The sequence below is a fragment of the Microchirus variegatus genome (genome assembly GCF_963457635.1).
Source record: "Microchirus variegatus genome assembly, chromosome: 5".
Classification (NCBI taxonomy): Eukaryota; Metazoa; Chordata; class Actinopteri; order Pleuronectiformes; family Soleidae; genus Microchirus; species Microchirus variegatus.
Genome location: NC_139806.1, coordinates 20,962,078 through 20,989,452, shown reverse-complemented (window position 1 = coordinate 20,989,452; position 27,375 = coordinate 20,962,078). Strand labels below are relative to the sequence as shown.

Below are 27,375 nucleotides of genomic sequence, written 5' to 3'. Positions count from 1 at the left end.
AAATAAGGGCTACACAATTTATGCCTTGCAGCATAAATTGCCCGTAGGTGTGAAAGTGAGAGTGACTGACCACCTGTTCAGGGTGTAATCGCTCTGTGTCAGCTGGGATGGCTCCAGCGACCTTTGACCCTAATGTGGAGGATAAAGTGGTAGAAAATGAATAAATGATAAACAACAAAAAACAAACCTCACTTAGGCCTGGATCACACTGGATGCGTGGCGTGTGTGAGTTCACACCAGCTGTGTATCTGCTGCATCTCACTCGAGCGTCTCCCCACACCACCAATATGTTTTTTTTCCTGATTGATCTCTGACAATGTCGGACTGTGAGATGTGTCAGCTGTATGTCGTCATCCTGGTAGACTGTCAATATCATGATCAACAGATCTGTTCTCCCTCTACTTTTGCAGGGAACTGCGCGCATTGTGCGTGAATAACACAGAAGAAACGCCAAATCTGTTAACATGGGTGCCAACATTAAAAACAGATGGAACGCAGCAGTGACGCACATGCCCACACGTCCGTGATGTTGTACATTTCTCAACTTGTTTGAACGTCAGAGTTAACCTGACAACGCTATATTCTGTTGACACGCTCTTTGTATATTACTGCAGTGGTTTCTTTATTTGAATTTCTTGTGGAAGAGAATGAGAAGAGAGAAGAAAAAAAAAGAGAGAAAGAGGAGAGAGGGTCTTAGACAAATAGTTACAAAGGCACGCTTCAAACAAGATGGATAGAGGGCTAATGTTGCTAGGAGACCCTGATATTAGCTATGTATCCCAGAATCATACAGAGCCTACGTGCACTCAGTCATATTGTACGTGTGTGTGTGCGCGTGTGTGTGTGTCTGCCTCTTCCCACTACGTCTTTGTCCTTGCTCATGCTCGTGCTATAAAGCCGCCAGCATCTCCTTTGCTCTTCTGCTCTCTTATCTGGTTGAGTCAAGGCTGATCCTGCTGAAATCACAGCCTCCTCTGTGCCTGGAGAAGAACAATGGATAACATTTGTTTGTTTGTTTTTTTAAATACAAAGCAATTTGGTGGGTGGCATATTATGACAAGGCTATAGGACAATAACAACTCCTACACAAGCCTGTGTCTTCTTTGACCAATTCTCCTTGAATTGGAGATTAAGAAAAGAGAAAGAAAAAGACTTCAATCTCATTGGATGGAGGAACAAAGAGAGGTAACAAACAAACTCAAGGAAAGGAGGTTTCAAGTGCAACGGATTGTTTACTTCTGAGGATGTGATGACCGAGCCTACGTCTGCCTGCCTCCCAGCACACTACACCTCATGAACAAACCCCCTCAGCTGCCTGGAGGAGCAGAAACACAGCGTGCTTCAAAGTGCTGAGGGTGATGTGGTGGCAGCAAAAGGGGGGGGGGGGGGCAGTTTTCATCTAGCCTGAAGACAAGATGCATTTTCTCCTCTGTTCCTCTCTGTCCTCTTCACACTGGCACATCTGAACGGTCTCTCTTTATTTTCCTGGTTTCAGCCGGAGTGAGATGAGGATGGAATGAACATCTCTCTACAACTTCAGAGATCATTTCAGAGATTTTCTCTCACTCACCATCTCTGCTCATTCATTCTCAGTCTCCTCAGCCACAGACATGCCCCCTCACCGCTGCACTTCTTCACCCGCCGTTTTCCATATTATCCCTTTCCAATTCAGAAATATCTTCCATTCTTTACTAAGCCTAAGGGCACACAGAACTCAGCGCACACATAGCGCGCACTCTCTCTCCTAATTGCCATCCCTATCTCGCAGCCCTCTCCTCTGAGCACTCTCACCATCCTCACTCGTATATCCCTCCCAATCCTGTCAGCATGCACGCTTCTGAAGAGCTGTGGAACTCCACTGAACGACTCTGGATCAACGGCTCTCGGGTGAACGTATCTCTGGAAAGACATAGGGACAGTGATGAGGAGGATGAAGGGGATCAGCACCCCTTCCTCACTGATGCCTGGCTGGTCCCCCTTTTCTTCTCACTCATCATGCTGGTGGGACTTGTCGGCAACTCTCTGGTTATTTATGTCATTTCCAAACACAGGCAGATGAGGACAGCAACTAATTTCTACATAGGTAAGTTATAAAAGAAAAGTGCAAGTTTGTGTATCTGACTTTTTGTTGCTTAAAGGGGCGTTCACTTTTAATGACACACTCGAAAATAGGGGTGCAAGACAAAAACCTGTAGGATCACAATTGGAAAATGTTCCTGCAAAGTGAAGTAAATCAAAAGAAGGAACAAATTGAATGCATTTTCACCCCATGTATATACCGCTGCACATTTTATGTGTATGTTTGCAATTCTACCATGCAAATTAGCTTATTATTTATACAAATAAATGATCAGAAATGTAATTATTGTATAGAAATTGTTCATCTTTGTATCTTGTACCATTTCACTGGATACCTCTCTGTACCACAGTATTGTATAGGTACATATATATATTTTACGGTACTGAAATGTACTTGAAATGGTATAAAAATATGCTTTCACTTGTGGGTTCCAAAATTGTCTTTAACTAAGGGACACCACCAGTGACAAGCATTTACACCCTTTTAGGTACACATCAGTGCTACTGGACATCCCGGGGTTCAGTGGGCGAGGATGCACAGCGTATTAACTCCCAGCATATCAACTTCAAATGCATTTCTTATGCATCTCATCTTTTTGATGTGGATCTCTTTCATCTATTCTGTAACTCTGCATCGCATGCCAATAGTGGGTTCAAAAGACTGGACTGAGTGAAGTTCACAGGGATACAATTTGTTCAGTCTAATCAGTGTATACGAATATTCATGCTAAATACAGGATGGTACTTTAACTTACAGAGGAAGTGACAGATGTTAGATGTTTCCTCAAGGAGGGAAACGATCTGATTGAGCAGGTGTAATCATTATTTGCTGCATGTAGTGCAATATTGAATAGGTAGTTTGCGCAAGGAAGCGTTTTTCATAATTCAAGTGTTTGGGGTTTGAATTAGGTTTAATTTTCAAAGGTTTGCCTCTGCTGCATTTACTGCTGAAGGCATTCAAGATATTAAAGCCACCAAGAGAAACGTTTAAGAAAGGACATTGTCACAACTGTTTCTTACTATTATCTTTTCCCTCATCTATTCTGAATGTATACTTTTAAGACGAAAAGTTAGTAAAATTGCCAACAGCAAAGCAACATTCAGACACAAATTAGCATTTGCATGCATTTGCTGCTATGCAAATTATTCAGGCTGGAATCTGTGTCGCTAATTGGATTTTGTAAAACCTTGCAGAAGAAGAGGATGATAAAAATGAAAGTGCTCCAGTCACAAAGGCAGAATACCAATGTTGAAAACCACGATGGAAACATCATAATGTGTGTCATCGGTCCACACGTGTCCTTTTATTTGCTGCCACTTTTCACCTCTTGAAGAGTGGAAGCAAACATTTTCATGAGTCATCTGTGTCATGAATAATCTGCCGAGTTGTTCTTTTTCACATGTCCTTTTTTTTTTTATTTCCACCACAGCATGACATAAAAACTGCACATAACTAGAGAAAGACAGCACAGACCTCCACCAAGTCAGCTCGGTTTCTCTCACAGTTACGAAGAGTTTGGATTTTTATTACTCTAAAACTGCATCTGTGTCTGGATCACCACGGAAGTCTAATAATTTCCTTTTCAGACATTACCTAAATCCAAATCCATCCTTTATTTTATTAGTTATGCTGCTCATAGTCAGACACATGCTGCCAAAACCATAGCCTCCTTGGTGGGGGTGATAACAGCTGGATGGAAACACTCACAAATGCCATCAGATTCTTTCTCCAATTCAACAAGAGAAATCAAAGGATGCTCTCCTTTGATTGAATTTGATGAAGCATGCCCCTCTCTCACATCTACTCGAGCATTCCACGTACACACATTTGTTGATCAAGTTAATTTCAGCACATCTGATGTGCGCTTTGATGCCACCTGTCACCTGAGGAGGATAACAAATGGCCCTGGTTAACAGTGGTCAAGCTGACAGAAAATGAGATGGCACACGTCAAACTGAGCATGTATGTAAATGACACCGGCAGAATGGCTTTTGCGAGTCTCTGTTTGCACAGTGCGCCGTGGATGTGACTGGAATTTCATCTTTGATAATGTCAAGGCCACAGAACCGAAACGGTTTAATATTCGGCAACATTGGATTAGCATCGGCACCATCTGCCCGTCCTTTCAATGTAAATGTCCTGCGACTGTAATGTGATTGGATCAGCAGGTAAGACAAACAGGATGTCGTGTGCATCATAATGACAGATTGGATGGAGAAAAGTGGAAGCCATATCTGAATGCCATTTAGGCTGCTTTTTCTCCGTTACTATGTTTTAACATACAATATATGCAGAGGCTATAAGAATGTGTAATACAGTGTCTTACATCCTTTTTTTCAGCACAACCTAGACAGTCTGATGAAAACCAACTATATAAACACACTTGAGCAAAATGTACTAAAAAAAAAAATTAAAATCTGATTGAATTTGTGAAATTTGGAAATACATCACAGTTCAAAGTTCACTTGGCTCATTTTAATGAACAAAAATGAAAGAAAAAACAGTCTATTTTGTGACTTCTCACTGCTAAAGATTTGATATAAAATGAATCATTACTTTGACTCAACAACACGTAAGAACACACAAAAAAACACATTTTGTTAAGCCTGAATAATCTATAAAACCGGGATGTCCATATAAAGAGTTGTGTATTCCCACAGCAATTTTCCAAGGGTGCAGGTGTTGCACTAAGGGTTATATTAAGCAATATTTATGCATTTATATGACAGGCAGTGGCGGCTCCTGAAATTTTTTTTTTTGATAATGATTAAGGTGACCCATTCAATAGGTGCATAAAGCAAGACAGTATCAATTTGTTGTTAGATAATTATATACTATAAAATATATTTATAATATATATAATATATACCTATATATACAGTTGGGTCCATAAATATTTGGACATCGACACAGTTCTCTTTATTCTGTTTAGCTATTTTACATCATACGACATTAGATTCATGTAAATATATATTTACATGAATCTAAACCAGAAGGACTCTTATTATTATTATGTATATACAGTTAGGTCCATATATATTTGGACATCGACACAGTTCTCTTTTTTTGAGGTTTTTTTGGCTCTATGCACCACTACAATGGATTTGAAATGAAACAAACAAGATGTGCTTTAACTGCACACTTTCAGCTTTAATTTGAGGGGATTTACATCCAAATCAAGTGAATGGTGTAGAAATTACAACACTTTCTATATGTGCCTCCCACTTTTTAGGGGACCAAAAGTAATTGGACAAACTAAACAATCATAAATCATTTTCATTGTTTAATACTTGGTTACAAATCCTTTGCAGTCAATTCCAGCCTGAAGTCTGGAAGGCATAGACATCACCAGACACTGGGTTTCATCCCTGATGATGCTCTGTGAGGCCTCTACTGACACGCTCTTCAGTTCCTGCTTGTTCTTGGGGCATTTTCCCTTCAGTTTGGTCTCCAGCAAGTGAAATGCATGCTCAATCAGATTCAGGTCAGGTGATTGACTGATAACATTCCATATTTGCCTTAAAAAGCTCTTTGGTTGCTTTTGCAGTTTGCTTTGGGTCATTGTCCATCTGTACTGTGAAGCGCCGTCCAATGAGTGCTGAAGCATTTGGCTGAATATGAGCAGATAATATTGCTCGAAACACTTCAGAATTCATCCTGTTGCTTTTGTCAGCAGTTACATCATCAATAAACACAAGGGAATCAGTTCCATTGGCAGCCATACATGCCCACATCATGACACACCACCATGCTTCACTGATGAGGTGGTATGTTGTGAATCATGAGCAGTTATTTTCCTTCTCCACACTCTTCTCTTCCCATCACTGTGGTACAAGTTGATCTTGGTCTCATCTGTCCAGAGGATGTTCTTCCAGAATTATAACAGCTTTTTTAGGTGTTGTTTGGCAAATTCTAATCTTGTCTTCCTGTTTTTGAGGCTCACCAATGGTTTCCATCTTGTGATGAACCCTCTGTATTCACTCTGGTGAAGTCTTCTTTTGATTGTTGACTTTGAAACACAAACACCGACCTCCGGGAGAGTGTTTTTGATCTGACCAACTGTTGTGAAGGGCTTTTTCTTCACCAGGGAAAGAATTCTTCTGTCGTCCACCACAGTAGTTTTCTGTGGTCTTCCAGGTCCTTTGGTGTTGCTGAGCTCACCGGTGCATTCTTTCTTTTTAGGAATGTTCCAAACAGTTGATTTGGACACACCTAATGTTTTTGCTATTTCTCTGATGGGTTTGTTTTGATTTTTCAGCCTAATGATGGCTTCTTCACTGACAGTGACAGCTCCTTGTATCTCATATAGAAAGTTAACAGCAACAGATTCCAAATGCAAATGTCACTCCTGGATTCAACTCCAGAACTTACCTGTGTCATTGAAGATGAAATAATGAGGGAATAGCCCACAATTGCCCATGAAATAGCTTTTCAGTCAATTGTCCAATTACTTTTGGTCCCCTAAAAAGTGGGAGGCACATATAGAAAGTATTGTAATTCCTACACCGTTCACTTGATTTGGATGTAAATGCCCTCAAATTAAAGCTGAAAGTGTGCAGTTAAAGCACATCTTGTTCGTTTCATTTCAAATCCATTGTAGTGGTGTATAGAGCCAAAATAAAGAGAACTGTGTCGATGTCCAAATATATATGGACCTAACTGTATATACATAATAATAATAAGAGTCCTTCTGGTTTAGATTCATGTAAATATATATTTACATGAATCTAATGTCGTATGATGTAAAATAGCTAAACAGGACACAAGATGTGTCCAGCAACCACATAAAGACAGGGGCAGCATATTTATCAAGTAATTATTAACTGACCAAGGATCAAGAGCTTTCACAATCTTTACCAGATACATACAACAAACATATGACAAGATAGTGCAGTCAAATTATTCATTAAGCGCAAAGGGAAATGCAGAATAATGCATCTTAGAACAATACTTTCTTACACAATACAGTTTATCTTGTCTGATTTGCGTGAAGTTTAACCTGCAGTTAAACTAAACCTTGAGCGATACAAACGTCAACAATGTTAGCAAACAAGCTAACGAACGTCGCCTCAAATGACTGCTGTCCGCTGCTACGAGCCATAAACAGTTAACACGTATGAAATAGTGAACTCCGGGGCACTGGTAAAACTACATGTACTTATCAGTTAGTGCTGTGACCGATTAAATCCTCCATGTATTTTTAGAACAGTGAGCTTTTAGGACCTTACCCTCGATTAGGGCGCCGCGTACAGAAAGGACTCGAAAGTGAACGCGAGACGTGACTTGATCAGACATCTCCCCTCCTCTCTTTGCTCAGTTTACGTATGACGCAAGTGCATTTGTGCGAGCCCCAAAATCCTCATTGAAAATGCATTGAGGAGTATTTTTCCGAAAACAAAATGACATTAACATGAGAGTCAATGGGAGAATGCTTGGGCGTTTTACAACATCAATGAAATCGCCCAGAGAGACGGGACCATTTAAAACATGACTTGAATCTGATGATTCTGACTGGAAAATGACAGATAATGTCTTGAACATTGATAATAAATAATTTTGCTGGCAGACAGTCGCCCGAATTGCCCCAATACACCATCCGCCCATGATGACAGCATGTGTGCATGCATGGCTCAACCTGTTGTCAGTCACTCAACTGTTGTTTCATTTGCATTTGATGCTGCAGAGATTAACAGCAGATTCACCTCACACCACAGATGGATTAAATCTTACAGGAATCACAGATGCATTTATTTGATCAACATGTTTGCGCCGTAAATGTATTGATTAGACTGACAAGATCAGGGATGTGATATTCTAAACAATGGAGAGAACAGCGTTGAGTCAGATACCCAACAGGGTTTGTGTTTATTATTACACAGCAGAAGACTGTTTTTGAGAAAGGGTTCCCTTTTCTCAACTTGCTACTGCTGTATCTTTAAGACAGTGATCAAATAATAATACACCGGGAACTGGAGCTATTGCTGTGCATGGGCGTCTACATTCAGACACATATTGCACTCAATTATTTAACTTTTGAATGTGGTGCAAGGTCTATAATTTATAGCCACTAATTAATAATGTTAATACTGTTCTTGATGAATTACTTAGTACATAAAAAGTAAAATAAAATTCCCTATCACAGTTTCCTGAAACCTGATTGGGCATATGGGACAATGCTAATTTTGTGTCAGGCAAAAATATACGGATAAATGAAAGGAGGCGAAGAAAACTGAAACAATTGAAATTGAAACATAACTGTAAGACAAATACTGTGATGTCAAAATAGTACTTTCATCATGAGGCTGGTTATCACATCAGCAAATGGAGGAATAATGGTTTGATGTTTACTTTAAAAACACTTTTTTTGTAGACTGGGCTCAAGAATTATTGTGCTGTTGTTGTTTTCTGCATATACAGCAAATCTGGCGGCCACTGACATCATCTTCTTGGTGTGCTGCGTCCCCTTCACTGCCACCCTCTATCCACTGCCAGGATGGATCTTCGGGAACTTCATGTGCAAATTTGTCGCCTTTCTACAGCAGGTAAAACCATGACTTGTGTTGTCACTAGGCCTGTCGAGATATTCAATAAATCAATTAATCGCACGATAATTAAAATGAGCTCGATAATTTTTCTGGCCGCGATAAATGCCATTTGCATGCTTTTTTGTTTTCCCCGTCTCTCTCTCTCTCCCTCTCTCTCTCGGGTCCTAAAATGTGTGAAATTTGATGTAGTATGCATGCCAGGTGGCTAGGTGGCGCTGTGAAAGCACTGCCAAACAACAACACCAGGAGCGCGCGCATGCGCTGAAATTTCCTTCTACTTCTTTCTAGTAGCGCTGAGTCGCCCACAGTCGAAAACCAAAACAGTGACTCGGCGTAATTGCTGAAATGACTCCTGGATCGGTATCACCCACCCTCCAGAGTGGAAATCTTAAAAACGCCCCGCTGTCAACCCTTTAGACGGGAACGCGACAGCGCTGCTCACGCTGACACGACGCTGAAGTTGGCGCCACATTCGACCGGGGGCGACCCTTTAGACGGAAACGCGACAGCGTCTAAAGGGTTGACAGCGGAGCGTTTTTAAGATTTCCACTCTGGAGGGTGGGTTCATTTTTTTGCGTTATTAAGCCCCAAAAACGCCGTCGCTGTCTAAACGAAAGGCACATCTGATAAAATATTTTGTCGATTTCACCCGGGAGCGTTGCCGTGTAAAGCCAGAGTAACGATGAGTGAACCCTCATGTCAGTCACTTGTAAGTCGCATGGTGTGTGGGCAAGCGGGACTCCTGGTGTAGCCTACCACAGCAGAGTGCAGCTAACCCATTTTATTTATTGCTTTTGCTTGTTTGTTAATTTAATGTGTTCTAGTGTTAAATATTCCTTAAAAATAAAAGTTTATTTCTCTTTGAAAAGGTGTACCTGCATTATTATAGCATTATCATTGTATTAGATGAAAATGATCTCAGAACAACAATATTATCGATTATCGCAATCATTTCTGAGACAATTTATCGTCCAGCAAAATTTGTTATCGTGAAAGGCCTAGTTGTCACAAAAGAGTTGAATTACAAATTTGAAACATGATTTTATACAAAACAAATTCACAGTCATTAAGGGTTCTCATTATTTTATGAGCAGGTACACACAGTACTTAAGAAAAGCTGGAAGGAGCATATATCACTTGTGGATTCACAACATAAGAACATCAAAAATGTACAAAAATATATACTGACACACAATACCACTTTTTTGTGTCCCATACCGATATCACAAACTCAAGTATCTGTCAATATTGACATCAGTCTGATTATTTTAGTTATTTTAGACCTATTAAACTAAGAAGCTGCTAACAACACATTTATTCCAGCCTTTTCAAAGACATAACTCTCCAACTGTGTAACAAATATTCTTCTCCCATAAAGAAATAAATAGCCCACACCATGACTCAGCTAAAATGCTGTTGCTGATTTTTATTTACACTTTTACCGTCAGTGCATAGTGACGCATGCAATATAGAGTGTATGATATTTGGATTGTATCAGTTTTTGTCATTCCGATATCTGATCCAGGGATTTTGATTTGAGGTTTCAAAGGAGTAATGGCTAATTATGAAGAAATGGATATTATTATTATATATTATTACACAAAGAATACAGACAGGGAACTAAAAGTAGGGATGCACCGATCCACTTTTTTTCACTTCCAATCCAATCCGATACCTGAATGTGAGCGCAGAGCAGCGCACACACAGTGACAGACACGCACATACGGAGTCAGGGACGAGCTGTGGATGCTCAATCACAACACAATGCGAGGCTAGCGTTTTGAGAATTTCCCATTCTAGGAGGCGTTTTTAAAAAAAAATACAATTTCAGGTCCTAAAACACTGTCTCCATGTGGACAGCCCCTTAAAGCTATACTTACCTTTCTTGCATGTCTCACAGCACTTTGTAAAAAATGTAACATGAACACTCCATATGAGAGGCCGTTCGAGAAATAATTCAGTCTTGCGCTCACGTTACATCATAGTCTCTCACAAACACTAGTATAGTCGTGAACACTTACTATTATACTCTCTCACAAACAGTACTATAGTCACGTACATTTACTATCATACTCTCTTACAAACACTCCTATAGTCATGTACATTTACTATCATACTCTCTCACAAACACTAGTATAGTCATGTACATTTACTATCATACTCTGTCACAAACAGTACTATAGTCACGTATATTAACTATCATACTCTCTCACAAACACTACTATAGTCATGTACATTTACTATCATACTCTCTCACAAACAGTACTATAGTCAAGTATATTTACTATCATACTCTCTCACAAACAGTACTATAGTCACGTACATTTACTATCATACTCTCTCACAAACACTACTATAGTCATGTACAAAACCTGCGACATAAACGGTCAACAGGAAACTGGTTCAATACTCACTTTCTTATAGAGAGATACAGCGCCACCTACGGAGGCAGAGTCAAAGACGTAAAGGGCCAATAAATTGATTTTCTTCTCTGACTCAGATTCTGCAAGTTGTCCTAGTTGGACTATTAAACTGTGCACAATGTACTAAGTCACATTTTTCATTTTATTCAGTACACTAATACACATTGTCATGTTGACAGGTATTGCTGTTATTTTTCCCCGCTTATCATTACAGTCCATTTATCCTTTCCTAGCTCAAACGTTTGTACACATTTTAAAAAACATCTTACATCTCGTGGGCCATTTGCAGAAACTGAAACTGATTCAACGGCCCAGTACATTTCTTGCTGTCAGAACACACTGGTGATGTAAATTTAAACTCGACATTCTGCCCCTGGCAGCGCTGGCAGCACTGTCGCTGGAGGTCAAAAATTAAGAGACAAGTCATCACAGCTATTGTTCAGTTAATAAGAAACCTGTCAAGGGAATCGTAAAATCGGGACCAACTTTTCATTTGAAAACTGACTAAAATGTGCAGCAACTTTAATTAACATTCAAGTGTCCTCGTTTCACAAGGAACCTGAAAGGAAGGAGGAGGAAACTGACAGGCTGAATATAGAAGATGAATGCAGAATGACTAAGCTAATTTGAGCATAAAAGATGAACATGTCAGTCTGTGAGGCAGGCAGGCAGGAACATGAGCTGGCTAAAAACATTTTTAAAATGACATCATGAAGCTTTGATTTAGTATATTCATCATAACATAAAAACCAGTGGCTTTAATGGAATTATAATTCTTGAGTCTGTAACTTGTCTACCTTCTGTCTGTCTGTGTGTGAGTGTGTGAGTTGCATTGTTTTTTCAAATGAAAATAAATCACCAACTGTTTATTAGTGCACGTACTTGCGAGAACAATGATTAGAGTTTTGATGACTGGAATGAGACACTGCTCCTTTCACCTCTGTCTCACTCATCTTTCCACGATATGGTAACTGGAGGTTTTGCTCCTAATGTCTGCACTGTAGTAAACACAACCAGGGGGAAATAGCCGATGTGGTGAATTGAGGTTTGATAGGGTTGTTTATCACTACTAACGGAGTGACAACTACTTGCAAAACTGCTGGGAAATGATTCCCTATTTCTAATACTTGTGTAGCTGAGCAATGGAGATAGTGGTACATTTATGTGATACTATTTGTTCTTCTGTTTATCAGAGGTCCTTTGACACTTAAGCCTTCCAACACATCACTGCAGACAACAGATAATGTGGTTGGTTGGATAAATGGAATGGTAGGTGCTTTGGTGCGATGGTAGCCGAGTTGTAGAGTCGTCTTTCAACTCGAAGATTGTAGGTTTGATGCTGTCTGCTCGCCTACATGCTGATGTGTCCTTGGGCAAGACACTTAACCCCACCTTGTTTCTGACAGCTGTGCCGGCAGCGTGTGAATGAGCATTAAAAGATGAGTGATAGAAAATGTGCTGCACATAGTAGCTGCGCTTTGTGTGATGGGTGTGAAACTGTAGGGTAAAAGCAGCTTTGAGTGTTCATCTAGAAAAGTGCGATATAAATACAAACCAATTATCATTCTCCAAGTGCTGAAATTCTCTGAATTTCAAAGATGCTCCACCAAACGACCATTCCAATGTGTTCATTTAAATTCTAAAAATGAACACAGAACTTGTGTTATGTCTCATTTGTACAGTGGAACTACAATCCTTTGAGTGTGCATGTTTTGCCCTGCATTGACAACAAAGTGAACAGCACATTCAAATATAAAGTATTTTTCAGTGATTGCTTAGTTTCCTCCTATATTTGATCACGTTTCTAGACCAGCTGGTCAGAAGGGTGTGGGGAATCAAACCTCTGACGGGCAGATGGAGGAAATGAGGGCAGAAAGGCTCTGAGTTTACCCTACCAATTTGGGCAGATGTGTTTCCTCTTTAAAAAGGACCATAGTTTAAAGTTTAAGCTGCACTAATCACTGTTTTTATGACTAATGGAAACACGATAGCCATTTTAAGCATCTTTCAGCTCCTTCTTGTCTGAAAGACTTTCTGTATTATTCTGTCTTAGTGCTTAATTATTTTTGAAGCAGAAGCTTTCAGCACTGATGAGACCTGCAAACATTAGTACAATCTCAAGGTTTCAGTAAAGTATCTTTGTGTCATTCATTTGATTCATTCTGACAGAGTCCCTGCACATTTACTTCATGTTGCACTTCGTTAATCTTTATTTGAAACAAATTGTCTGATCATAATATCACGTCATTCCAGAATACAAAACAAATCATAAAATTTCCCTGTAAAATTAAACATTTGCAGTTTGTTCAAATCAAACACAACACAGCATCTGACGCCAGATCTGCCAACAGCAGTGTGTACGTGAGGGATGTCCAAGTAGTTCTTGACTCTAGCAATGTCCAATCCATCAGGCAACAATGATAAGTGGGGTATTTGTTCAGGCATAAAACTCTATGGTGAAGTCAGATACTGTTCTAAAGGCAGTACAGAAACACCAGTAAATGAGGAAAAAATCATGTTCCTTCTTTTCCGTATGACTGACGAATGGTAGTCAAGACTCATCAAAGGCAGATTGAGAATTTGCAAAGAAAATGGACATAAAATTATTACCAAAAAAAGGGTTGTATTTTTTTATGTAAACAGCAACAGACCAAACGTAAATTGATGGTGGCAACCATGTTGAATTTTGAACTGTATTTTACACTATAATGCACAGGCACTGCGATGCGGATTGTCTCTCAAGACTTAAGGCCACATCATACTTCTACAGAGACCCCTTGAGCCTTCATAGTTCTCCATCGTGGTTCCAGATACGCACTGCAATTTCCCGCCCTATCAGTAGGGGTCGCTACGCAAGGTTATTGTGCTTCTGGCTACAGTGAGCAATGGAGTCCGAGAGAGAAAGACTGTTGTTGTTGCAGCTGAATAACATTGAAACAGTGGCCGTTTCTCACCTGAAATAAATAATTTTCTGTGTCCCGGAACACATTTTTAAGATCATTTGAGGCGAGAAATTAGCCATTTAGAGTCAAAACATGTGGTTTGTGTAGTTTGCCAGCGACATTTCAAATTATTTCAAATCAACTTTATCAAATGTATATAGCACCTTTCATACATGTCATACATACAAAAGAAAAGAAAATGAAACAAACCCCTTAAACATCCCAACTCCCCGCACCATCATGTAACACACACACACACGCTACACCAACACATACCCCTCATAATAAAATGGAGTATGGCTGAGCACTGATAGACCAAGTGGTGAAAACACCGACCTATGGGAGCCATCCCCACCGAGAATCGTCCAAGGCCACAACATTGTCAGCTCCGCCTCTGTGGACGCTCAGTGCCCAGAGTGGCCAGCACAGAGCAGCTTTATCTCAGCCTGTCCTGAGGACCAATCGCAGGCCTTGCCGTCTCCGTTGTCCTTTGACAGAGTGAAGGACACTTAAAAAACATTTCTTGCAGCCGGAGACGACGGAGAGGCAGTTTACGCAGGAGTATAAATTGGGCTTTAGGCAATAAGTGAAATATTGCGTTAATCAAATAAATTTACTCCTTAATGTGACGTATACATTTAAGCAAGGGCTGACGGTGTATAGGGGCGATTTGGGTGACACCCTACCAACTAGGAGGACAAAGGAATTTTTTTTCCTAAGCAATTCCAAATATAGCTTGCTTGCTAACATTGTTGATGTTTGTATCGCTCAGGGTTTAACTGCAGGTTAAAATTCACGCAAATCAGACAATCAGACTGTTTTGTGTAAGAGAGTATTGTAAGATGCGTTCAGCAACACATCTTAATAATGATTTTGACTGATAATTTGACTGCACTATCTTGTATGTGTCTGGTAAAGGTTGTGAAAGCTCTTGATCCTTGGTCAGTTAATAAATACTTGACTTAATATGCTGCCCCTGTCTTTATGTGGTTGCTGGACACATCTTGTGTCCTGTTTAGCTATTTTACATCACACATTAGATTCATGTAAATAATATTTGTTTTTCAAGTTGCCATCTAGTGGACACAAAAAGGACTGTTAATCATCTAACAACAATTTGATACTGTATTTCTTTATGCACCTTTTTTAATGGGTCACCTTAATCATTATCAGGAAAAAAATGCCCCCCCCCCTGAAATTTTCTCAAGGAGCCGCCACTGCATTTAAGACGATACCAATTTTGCTTAGCACACCAATATGTGGCATAAAATATTTACAACATTTAAGGAGAATCGACACCTTTTCAGCTCAGTTTCAAGTTCAGTGCTAAACTTATGATCTAACTTGATTTCCTGTCCAATGTGCAATATCTAATCCTTTGAATGGACCATATATTACACTGTATCAAGGTAGCAGGTGTCTTAAAACCTGAGGGATTGCAGCAGCCACTTTTCCAATGACCCCATCACTGAACTCATTTTGACTCCTTTCTGTTCCTCTTTTGAAACCCTGATGTGGAGCTCCACGCCTCTGTAAGGTAATGGTCGCTGGCTTTTCAGTGGCAGATAAAAGGAGAGAGTAAGAGACAGCCATAATAATAGGGGAGGGACAAAAATAGATCCTATAAGTAAAAGTATACAGAGTATACATTATACCTTCATTCCCTCCTCCATGTATTCAGTCAGGAACACTCATCATGATTCAACCTTTTATTAAAACAAATGGAAATGCATTCAGACTTGCCATTGATGACTTTGCTCTTTAGATGGTCCCTGGACTGCCAAGCAGCATGCTGAGCCAAACAGGCAGCACAAATCCCCAAACAAGACACTGAATAAAATTTAAACTTCTGAGCCCAGAGTCGGCGTCAGAACCCTTCTAGCATTAGGGTAACCTCGGTGAAATATCAATATATGATGTAAATGCTTCAATAATGAATTTTCCACCACCCCAACACAATTCTAATACATGCCACAAAGTTTTTCACACTTCACAAAATGCCTCGTCTCTCTCTCTCTCCCTTTCTCTCACACACACCGCATGGCACGTTATGAGCACACTTGAAACAGATTCTCCACACCGAGTAAACGAAGAACAGAGCCAAAAAATATTTCAGCGCTGCATAAAATAATAATCTTGAGAGACAAGGCAGGCATCATAACATTAAAACAGCTACCATTAAAAAAACAGCTTACCATTACAAGGGCAGCGGGCTTGTATGTTACAGTTTTTCTCAGACGCTTTGGTGCTTTTCTCACATCACTATTAACATTTGCACAGCAGTTAGTGCATTTCTCAAAACAATTAGTGCAAACTGCAAAACCAAGTATTCATGTCAACTGCAAGTGTCATCAAAATGAAAAGTCTCGACACCATCGTTTATGAACAAGTTAGTCAAATGGCTTTGGCTTTGTCATGTTTTCATTATGACAGTTTATTCTCTCAGTGTTTTCCAATGCAAAAAAAAAGGTCAGAACTCAGTGACACTACCTGAAAATGCTCAAGACAGCAACTATACACTACTTCACAGTGGTTCTTCCAACATTTGGTTGCACCCTCTGACCAGCCTCAGCCATTGTGATGCAGTGATTGACAACATGGTCCACACTGTAGCTCTAATTTCATTAGGAATCTACCTATGTATTTGGTATCTTCTCCCTCTTCCCCTGTTTTGTCCCCTTCCTCCCCACATCCTCACCCCTCTTCCACGATGCTGACCTTCCATGTGTCACAGAATTGTAGCAATGGTACTCACTTTGTCCTGCTGTTCATATGCTTGCCAAGCAAGGGTTCATGGGAATTGTTGAGGAATTGTTCAAGGTAGGAAGTTCAAGGTTCCTGGACATTTCCAGGAAAAAGTATAAAGAAAGGTATACATTTTTCTTAACAAAATTTGATAACTAGTTCAACAGTTTTGTATGTAATGACCCAAGCAATGAAATGAAAACTATTAGTTTTATTGGGAACAACTATTCAGCAAGTATAGTTCATTTTGACTGACATGACAGGAGCAAATGATAATGTTATAAAACAGCAGAGAATTGTATGAAAGCAACTGATACATGTCCAAAAGCATTTGTAATTTATTCAGAGGAAGGAGAAATTGGTACTATGATGTGCACATATGACTAAATGTTGTGGAGGTTGAACTAATAGTTAAGAGAATTTTCATTCTGATCTGAGAAAAGCACCAAAGCGACCGGGAAAAACTGTAATTTCTTGCATGTCTTGCTGTCAGTTGCTTGATCACTGACACATCAGTGCCTGGCACCGTTTGTTTACCATGAGTTTTTATTTTGGGGGCAGCAGCAGCAGTGTGAGGCAGCAAAAGTGTGACAGGAAATGAGTGAACGAAAAGTGTTATTTGAATGGACCCCAGGCCTTGGTGAGAGAGTGGCTGTAATTGGAGTGTGACTACAGTTTCAGTCAGCTGGCTGTCAACTGATTACAGCTGAGGCACATAATGACAGAGTCTTGCTTAACAGAATGCATGGCTTAATTTAGTTAAGCCACATATATAGTCCACACATTTTCAAAGGTTTAAAAAAAAAAAAAAATGAATGAGTCTTGCTTTTTCTGTTTCATCCTATATAGAAAAGATAAACATTAATATTCATGTTCCCAGGAGCCTTTTTTCTATGACATGATTTCTGCCTTGCATTAATTAACATTTTGCCGATGTGCTAGCGTTTAATTGAATCAGGCATTATTGAACCATTAAATATAATTGAATGATTTGTTCACATGCTAATCAGAAATACTTACAGTATCATAAATGCAGCTTTTATTCTTCTCCTATAGAGCTTTCCCTTCATCACATTCTTCATGTTAATAGCATGAGAACTCATTAGCGGAAGCCTCAAAGAGTCTGAAATGAAACTGGTTTCTTACATTTGTTGGGGACAAACACAGACCATCTTAGAAACAAGTATTTATTTAAATATACAATACCGTTCAAACGTTTGGGGTCACTTAGAAATGTCCTTTTTTTTTAAAGGAAAAGCACTTTTTTTTCAATAAATATGACTAAGGTGCATTATGTAATAAATCTAAAGCAACTGGCAATACAATCCTGTCACAGAGACTCAGAAATAATATTCATATAACATACTGAACTCAACAACAACAGTACAGCCAAAATATTCGCATTAAAAAAAACATTTTGCAGACTGCAAATCATGCTTTTTTAAAAAAATCATGTTTTGGCATGTGGCGCCACCTACCGCCGTCTACCAATCATTGCAGTCATTTAGATTCTCAGCTGCCATGGGTTGCCAGTTACATCTGAGCTACAATGGCGGAGAAAACGAAACGTAAAAGACCTTGGTATTTTGAATTTGAGCGTAGTAACCGTTTTTGGCCACATTCTTACATATGGCGCCTTTAAATGAATCAGAAATACACTCCATACATTGTTAATGTGGTAAATGAATATTCTAGCTGCAAACATCTGGTTTTTAATGGAACATGTACATAGATGTATAGAGACCCATTTCCAGCATCTCTCCAGTGTTCTAATGGTACATTGTGTTTGCTAATCTTGTTAGAAGTCTATTGGATGATTAGAAAACCCAGTTAGCACAGCTGAACAGTTTTGCTGGTTCTTTGACAAAAACAAAGTTTGAAGGGCCAAAAAGACTTTTCATGGAAAACACAAAAAAATTGTTTAAGTGACCCCCAACTTTTGAACGGTAGTGTAGTATATCCACTTTGTCTTCTGTGATAGTGTTCCATGCTTGATGTGCCTGCCATATGTGGTATACTTTTGTTATACAATGTAATGTCATAGTAAAACACTTTTTTTGGGAAAAAAAAGCCACTTGTTATCAAACAAACATTTTTTTTTTTTTTTTCGATTCCCTCATCTAGTGAGAAAACATCTAAGATGTATTATTAGATGTTGACTCATAGCTCAAAGATTTGGAAGAAAAAGCTATCAGTCCATCAAGTGTGGTGTTTACTGACTCTTGGCTGCCACCAAGATTAATGACTCATGTCCTGTGATTGTGACTAAAAGAAAAATCCTATAAATCCTTTGGCTCACAGAGAATGATGTGCATTGCCAGCTGTAAAAATAACTGTAGGTTGTTTGTATCAACAGAAAACTAAACCATACACGAGAAAACAATAAAAGTCATGTGCATTATGTTTTCATGGATGGCAAATGATGCCGTATCTATTGTTTATATGTTGATCATCGTTATCATTAGGTTGAGTGTTTTTAAATGAGCTTATATTTATTGGTGTGTTTTGGTTGCTATAATCTTGGTATTCATTTTTTGTATCTTGTATTCTTGTGTGTTGGTTGCCTTGAAAATGAGATGATTCCTCTCACGGGTCTTTCAAATACAATTTCTAATATAAAACAGTCCGATGGATCAATAAGAAAGAGACCATACTGAAACACATATTATTTCCCTGCAGTGTTTTTGATCCCTGTATGTAACACTCTTCAGTTCACCCTTATACATCAAATGGCGCTTTTGGCTACCAGTTAAAATGTGTCTTTTTTGGTGTCTCATGGCGCTTTTTCATTATAAGGTTCGAGCACCACTCGTCTCAACTCGGATTCGCATCAGGCACGTCGTGAGCACGGTCATCATAACACGGTCGTCACAACGCGGCTATACGAAACTGCTGCGGTGCCTATATGCAACACAAACACAACTAGTGACGGACAAAGCTGTGTACTGAATCATTAGAAACAGTTAAATAAAAGGATTAGTTCAGTACTTCCTGCATGGCCGGAGTGTAGAATCTGTCTGACACAGTCACTGAACTGAAATAGATCAGAATGCTGATCGCCGGCTTTCAGCAGTGCTGTTGCTAAATACACCAGACTCCTCAGTCAAATATTGAGACACTAGAAATGTTCTTGCTAAATGTTGGAGATTAACGCATGTTTTTTTAATTTTTAAGTCTTTTTAACTGATCTACAGTTTGGCATTGTACTCTTTGACCAATCAGTGGCCGACAGCCTGTCAACATCACATTTTAGTATTGGCTCCGCTCACTTGGAACCTCGCTAGAGCAGGTACTAAAAAAGCACTAATGTTCTGTCTTATATTCCCAAATGGAAAAGCAAAAAAAACTGAGTTGAGTCAAGCCGAGTCGTGCTATTACTGTGCCATAAAAGCCACATTACAAGTTCTGATGTCTCTGATACATTCAAAGCACATTGTCCATTATAATGTATATGTTTCTATGTCTTTCATAGGTGACTGTCCAAGCTACTTGCATAACTCTGACTGCTATGAGTGGAGACCGCTGTTATGTGACAGTGTATCCTCTGAAATCCCTCCGTCACCGCACACCAAGAGTAGCCATGATTGTCAGCCTCTGCATTTGGATTGGTTTGTCCCACTTGTTATATGATTTACTTCATCTTTTTATCAACATGTACACCTTTGTAACACAGTCCTTGTCCTGTCCAGGCTCCTTCATCCTGTCCACCCCGATTTTAATGTACCAGCGTATAGAGGACGGTTACTGGTATGGTCCGAGACAATACTGCATGGAGAGATTCCCCTCAAAAACTCATGAGCAGGCTTTCATCCTCTACCAGTTCATTGCTGCATACCTGCTGCCTGTCCTCACTATCTCCTTCTGCTACACCTTGATGGTCAAGAGAGTCGGTCAGCCCACTGTGGAACCTGTAGACAACAACTATCAGGTTTGACTTTGCACAGCAATGGGCCTTTTGCACAGCAGCTATTTTAACAGGTTACAGTCACAGGTGTCGATGATCAAATTATGAGGGCTGAGTTGCCTTCAGCTTCCTCAATTTTCTCGGTTTCTGTTTGTCGAGGATCTTACTTCATCAAACCCCATCAAAGGGCTGTTCCAACATGTAGGATCCTTCAAATTCTAAAAAAGTTTGAAATACAATACAAGCAACAATCATCCATATTGACCTCTCAATATGCATTTAGAGTTTGAGAAGAATTTGACATCATTGTAAAGGTATTAAAAAAGGAAAAGACATATAACACAATATCAGTAACGGTTGACATTGTTCCTCAGATAGAAAACAGTATTTTCTATATATCAGCTGATATGGCTAGTTAGCATCAACAACAGCTAAGGTGAGAAGTTACATGTACATAAACTGTTAGAATGATGTGTCAAGAGAAGCAGGGTCATCAAACCAACCAACTAGTGGTGTGGTTGTAAGGGTGTCAGGGGTTTTTCTAGGAAAATTTCACTATGGGGAGTACATGGCGAGGGAGCGGCGCGACCGAGTGGTGGCGGGTTGGTGTGGAGCGGAGCATTTGAAAATTTGAGGTGAAAATGGGGCATTCTGAGGCTTTTTGAAGGACCATTATGATGACTCATGAAGTAAGGGCAAGTAACTCAAAACGGGAAAGTTACCACAGATGCAGAACATTAAAGAACTCTGTATTGTTATGATTCCTGATAAAGAATTGACAGTTTGTTAATAGGACCCGAATGCAGACAGACAATGAGGGTAAAATGATCAGAATATATATTTATTGGCAGATATAGAATAATAATGCGATAGGCGAATGTGTCAGTGATGTTGCAGCTGAGCAGGTTGAGGTCAGTTGCAGCAGAGCGAGTGTCGTTGCCGTGTTCCGTCGCGGAACAGACTCACTCAGAGTTGGTATTTTGGAGAGAGTTGAAGATGACGCTGGAGATGGTTAGCGCCACTTGCCGAGTGGAGGATGAGAAGACGACAGCAGGGTCGAGCGGAGGAGTCCCAGGAGAAGAGGGAAGCCGCTGGTGACGAACCGTGTCCCTTGTGGAGCAGGAGAAAAAGAGACGATGGCAGAGCCGAGCGACGGAAGCCCAGGAGCAAAGAGGAAGTCGATGACGAGGGTCCGAGTCACTTGTGGAGCAGGAGGTGAGTAGACGACGGTGGAGGATCCGTGTCTCTTGGAAGGCAGAAGACGTGGTGACCTGAGTTCAGACTCGATGACAGGTTTGAGGAGTGACACGTTGAAAGTGGGATGGATGTTCAGAGACCTTGGCAGTTTTAGGCGGACAGAGGGGGAATTAATAATGCGGTCGACGGTAAAGGGGCCGATGAAGCGGGGAGCCAGCTTGCGTGACTCCACCTGGAGAGGGAGGTCCTTGGAGGACAACCAAGGACCTCCAAGGCGGTTGGCTTGCTTCTGGGAGGAGAGTGAGGCGTGCTGAAGGGAGGCTCGTACCTAGAGCCAGACCTCCTGACAGCGGCACAGGTTTGCCTGGATGAGACTGATGGGACTGCCACTTTCCTGGAAACTGAAAAGGGGAGGTTGATAGCCGAGTGAAGCCATGAATGGGGAAACTACGGTGGAAGCAGACGTTAGAGAATTGTGGGCGTATTCCACCCACGGGAGGAAGGAACTCCAGTCTGTGGGGTGACGGGCAGAGACACATCTCAGGGCACTCTCCAAACTTTGATTCACCCTCTCCGTCTGGCCGTTAATTTGTGGATGGTAACCCGAAGACAGGTTGGCGGAGGAGCCCGGCGCAGATGGAGCAGGCGAAGGTCGTGGTGTCTTGTGACATGGAGGGCCACCGAATTCGCTGTTTGAGGAATTGCAGTGTCCGGGCAGCTCCTGGATGACAAGTGAGCTTGGATGAATGTGCCCACTGCAAAACTTCAGACTAAACAGCGTCGGGGACAAACAGGCGATTGGGAGGACACCTCCGGGATCAGGTTCGGTCTCTTGAGCCCTCCGGACCCTCTCCTCCACTGGCCTAGAGGCTGCTCCGATGATGCAGGCTGGTTGGACGATGGGGCCAGGTTATTTACACAGTGAATCTGGGGAGAATTGACGAGAGAGAGTGTCGGGCTTCACGTTCCTGGAGCCGTGGCGGAAGGTGAGGGAAAAGTTGAATTGCCCCTAGGGAGAGAGCCCAACGAGCCTGTCTGAAATTGAGCCGCTTTGCATTTTGGAGGTAAGAGAGGTTCTTGTGGTCTGTCCATACAATAAACGGGTTGGAGAGCCAGAACAACTGCCAGCAGTTCTTGGTTCCCCAACCATTAATTCTTCTCGGCGGGGGAGAGGCGCCAAATGAAGAACGCACAGGGATGGAGTTTCTGGTCACTGGAGTTGCGCTGGGAGAGGACCACTCCCGCCCTGGTGTCTGAGGCATCTACCTCCACAATGAATTGTCGCTCCGGATCTGGATGAGAGAGGATTGGAGCGGATTTGGCCTCGCTGGACCACAGGAAAGCCTTGAGGGGTGAAATGAGTTTTGTCAGGGGTTCGGCCACCTTGCTGTAATCCCTGATGAAGCAACGGTAAAAGTTTGCAAAGCCCAAGAAGTGCTGGAGATGTTTTCGACTGGACGGTGTGGGCCAGTCTCTGACCGCGCTGATCTTGGCGGGGTCAGGGTAGAGCTTGCCTTGTTCCACAATAAATCCTAAAAAAGGAACAGATTGTGCATGGAAGGAACACTTCTCGCCTTTGACAAACAGTTTGTTCTCCAGTAGGCGTTGCAACACTAGGCGAACATGCTGGAAATGTTCCTCTTTCGTCTCAGAGAATATAAGGTTGTCGTCGAGGTAGAAAAAGAGGAACCTGTCCAGCATGTCGCTCAGGATGTCATTGACCAGGTGTTGAAAAATGGCGGGGGCGTTGGTTAGGCCAAATGGCATGACCAAGTACTCGAAATGTCCTATTGGAGTGTTGAAAGCCATTTTTCCACTCATCCCCCTCATGGATCCGGACAAGGTGGCAGGCGTTTCGGAGGTCGAGCTTGGAGAACATATTGGCCTTGCTGAGGGGTGTGAAAGCAGCGTCAAGCAGGGGTAAGGCGTAACAGTTTCTGACCGTGATCTCATTCAGTCCTCTGTCGGCCGGAGGGATCCATCCTTCTTTTGGACAAAAAAAAGCCAGCACCGACTGGAGAAGTGGAGGGACGAATGAGACCTGCAGCCAGGGATTGATTTAGGTAGTCTTCCATGCTCTGTCATTCTGTGAGGGAGAGGTTATACAGTAGAGTGTGTTATCCAGGCGGATAGTGAGGGTGAGGTCTATAAGTGATTCTAGAGAGAGAGATTCGTCACGAGTTGCTAGTTCGTCTTTAATTTCCTCATTTAAGTTACAGAAAAAGATAGCTCTTAGTGCAGGATCGTTCCAGCCGCTCTCGGTTGATACGAAACTCAATGGAGTAATGGAGAAAACCCTTCGTAAATCACTGGAGAAGGAGTTAAAAGTGACTGCAGACGAAACAATGGTTTGTGCTGTGAGAGTGGGATCGTGTCATGTATTACAGAAAATATGTACTTTGGGGAGCAGCTGGGGGAACACATGAACAAGAAATGTCTTTATTGGCAAGAGCAATATAACTAGGGATGCACCGTTAATCAGGAAACAGTTCGCCGAAACCGAAACCTCACTAAAGTCAAGGCATTGCAATGCATTATAGTATATTATATTATAGAGTGTGCCCCCTCATCTGGTGCAGACGGGCCTTTTTTTCTGCGCACCACACCTGCACTGTGGCTTCTCCCTCTCCTGCGTTGTGCGCCACTTCTGCGCTATGCGCTTCTCTATGTGCAGTTTTATCTTCACGTCCAATAAAAATGAAGTGCAGGGGATCGGAGTAGATCTTAGGCTAGCTTTACACGACGGCGATCTGAACACAAACCGCAAAAGTGGCGTTGCGTTTCGACTTTTTTATTACGCGTTTAGACCATCGTCTTTGGGTGGAAATCTGCACGCACACGGTGACGCAAAAATGTGTGAAATCTGATGTAGTATGCATGCCAGGTGGCTAGGTGGCACTGTGAAGCACTTCCTTCTACTCTCTAGTAGTAGCCCACAGTCAAAAACCAAAAAATGAATTTGGCTTAATTGCTAAAATGACTCGTGGATAGGTATCAGAGCAGCTAAGGCAACTTTAATGTCCGATTTATGGATATAATCCAACATGATTGTTGTTGTTTGGCTGTACTGCACATGGATCTGACGTCAATGTGTACAGGAGGATAGCCAGCGTGAGCAGCTCACAGCGCACTTTACGTTTTCAACCCTTCAGACGGGAGTGCGACAGTAGAGCGTTTTAAGATTTCCACTCTGTAATTCTTTGAATTTGAGAAGCACCAAGATCCACACCATCTGGACTTACATAGTTAACAGAGGCATCATTAGTGTGAACAACAGCTGTGCTTCTCCTGTCAGGATAGCTCCTGAGCAAATGGCCCATTGTAGCTGAATAACTTGATTGTAAAATCTGAGTGCAACTGAGCGCTGAATGCTACGAATTATTCGCTAATTTAAAGTTGACAGGACTATTTTTTCTTTTATTTGTGAAATGGTGCTAGCAGTGCAGAGCAGCTGTCACCTTTTGCTATCTTTATTGTTGGCTGTCTGAGAACGACACGAAGCACGTCTCTTTAAAGCAAATGTGAATGCGAGTGCTTTATTGAAGCAGTGGTTCAACTGGCGATATTTAATTAAAGGTATTAAGAGTGAACAAAGCCAAGGTAAATCACAGCCTGACTCATAATTGTACTGATAGCTCTGTACTTACAGTTCTTTGCTGAAGTTTTTCTTTTTAATCAAAAAGTGAAAGAATAAAAAGCAGACCAAAATTACATTGTGGCCTTATATTTCTTTGCAAGTTAATTAATAGCTTATGACAGTATTAAATAATAGTCAAAAGGTTTTTGCTGAACAAAATGGTCATGTTATTCTGTTGTATACAAAGGTTTCTCCCCTTTTATCTACCCACAGGTCAACCTTCTATCTGAGAGAACTATAAGTATCCGAAGCAAAGTCTCCAAGATGGTGGTTGTGATTGTCCTTCTCTTCACAATCTGCTGGGGACCCATCCAGATCTTCGTCCTCTTCCAGTCTTTCCATCCAAACTACCGGCCAAACTACGTTACGTATAAAATCAAGACATGGGCCAATTGCATGTCCTATGCCAACTCATCAGTCAATCCCATTGTTTATGGCTTCATGGGGGCCAGCTTTCAAAAGTCCTTCAGGAAAACCTTTCCCTTCCTGTTCAAACACAAAGTCAGAGACAGCAGCATGGCTTCAAGGACTGCCAACGCTGAGATTAAGTTTGTTGCGGCAGAGGAAGGCAACAATAATAACGGAGTGAATTGAAAATGACAATTCAAAAAAAGAGAGAGAGGAATTAAATAATTCCTTTTGTGCAGAGCAGTCACTGCTGGAAGACAATCGCAGAAATGATGAGTATCAGCCTTGGACTCATTCATCTTAATAAAGCAACCGGCTGATTTAAAATGGAATATCACCGAGATGTTTGGCAGACACATTTTATTTATTAATAAATACACCAATGTGAGGAAACACACAATCACAATATGGTTTGCTAAATGGTGTTACCTTTTCTCGTGTGAAGGACAGCTGGCGCTGGCACAATGTGTCGCCTACTGAGCTGCCAAGCATCTCTGCTAAATAACACAGTACAGTCGATTATGTCTGATGAGCACAATGCTGCCTAAAAGGTGGGAGGCCCAATCCCTTACAGCCAATGTTTGAAACAATACATCAACCACAAATGTACATTTTAAGTGATAATTAATATTCTAGATTAGACGCCTGTATGGAAATGTTTTGTAATGTGGTTGACATTTGTTCTTATCATTTACAAGAAATAGAATTGAAAAAGATAACTTAAGTATCTGTCACTCTGGGAAACAAATATCACTGTGTATTTTCTCTAAAGGAGCAGTTTCACATTTTGAATGTGTTCTGAAATGACTTGTGACTGATGAAAGCCAGCAGATAAGGGAAAGACTGACAAAAAATATGACTGAAATAATGAAGCCAAACAGAGGTTATCATTAAATAAATTAATAGAATAACAAAGCCAGAGAAAGAGAGCTGAGAGTGTGCAGAACCAATGTCAAGGCAGCTCCGTTTCCCACAGTGTCGTTGCACTCTATCGCACAAGGTTAAGAAATGTTTTGGGAGGGAAAAATCCTGAATTCATATCAGTAACTGGATCGCAAAAATCACCCAAATGTAATGTGACCACTTTTTAACCACTGCTTCAAACCAAATTTCCCCCTTGAGGGACAATGCATTTCTGAAGACAGGACACACAATATTGTAAACCTGGCAAAATTCAGCCACAAGAGTGAAAGTCCACAGAAATATCAGCAATAAATAAGTTAGAAAGCAAGTAAGCTTCTTTGGGCTATGACCTACGTCCCCAAACAATTTCATCCAAACTTCTTCTTGACTTTCGGAGCAAACAAACAGAACTAGAAACATAAACTTGGTGAAGGTAGTAAAAATAATATAATACAATAAAACATAACAGAAGTCGATGAGGGAACCTTTTTTTCTTGTTTTGTTAGCTTATTGGTAAGTAACATAATTTGTGTCAGGACTTTTAAGTGAAATCACCCATACCTGCAGGAACATGAACACACATCCACAGAC

The 27,375-nt window shown here is 40.9% G+C and overlaps 1 protein-coding gene across 1 annotated transcript; it reads left to right on the top strand.

Moving 5' to 3' along the window:
• Positions 1-1,827: 1,827 nt before the first annotated feature.
• kiss1ra (KISS1 receptor a) lies at positions 1,828-26,067 on the top strand (the record flags this gene model as incomplete). The annotated part of the gene is made up of 5 exons (XM_083889608.1): positions 1,828-2,083; positions 8,498-8,622; positions 20,208-20,343; positions 20,425-20,663; positions 25,687-26,067. 5 exons carry the CDS (start codon positions 1,828-1,830, stop codon positions 26,065-26,067), a joined length of 1,137 nt encoding a protein of 378 aa, XP_083745734.1.
• Between the last annotated feature and the right edge of the window lie 1,308 nt (positions 26,068-27,375).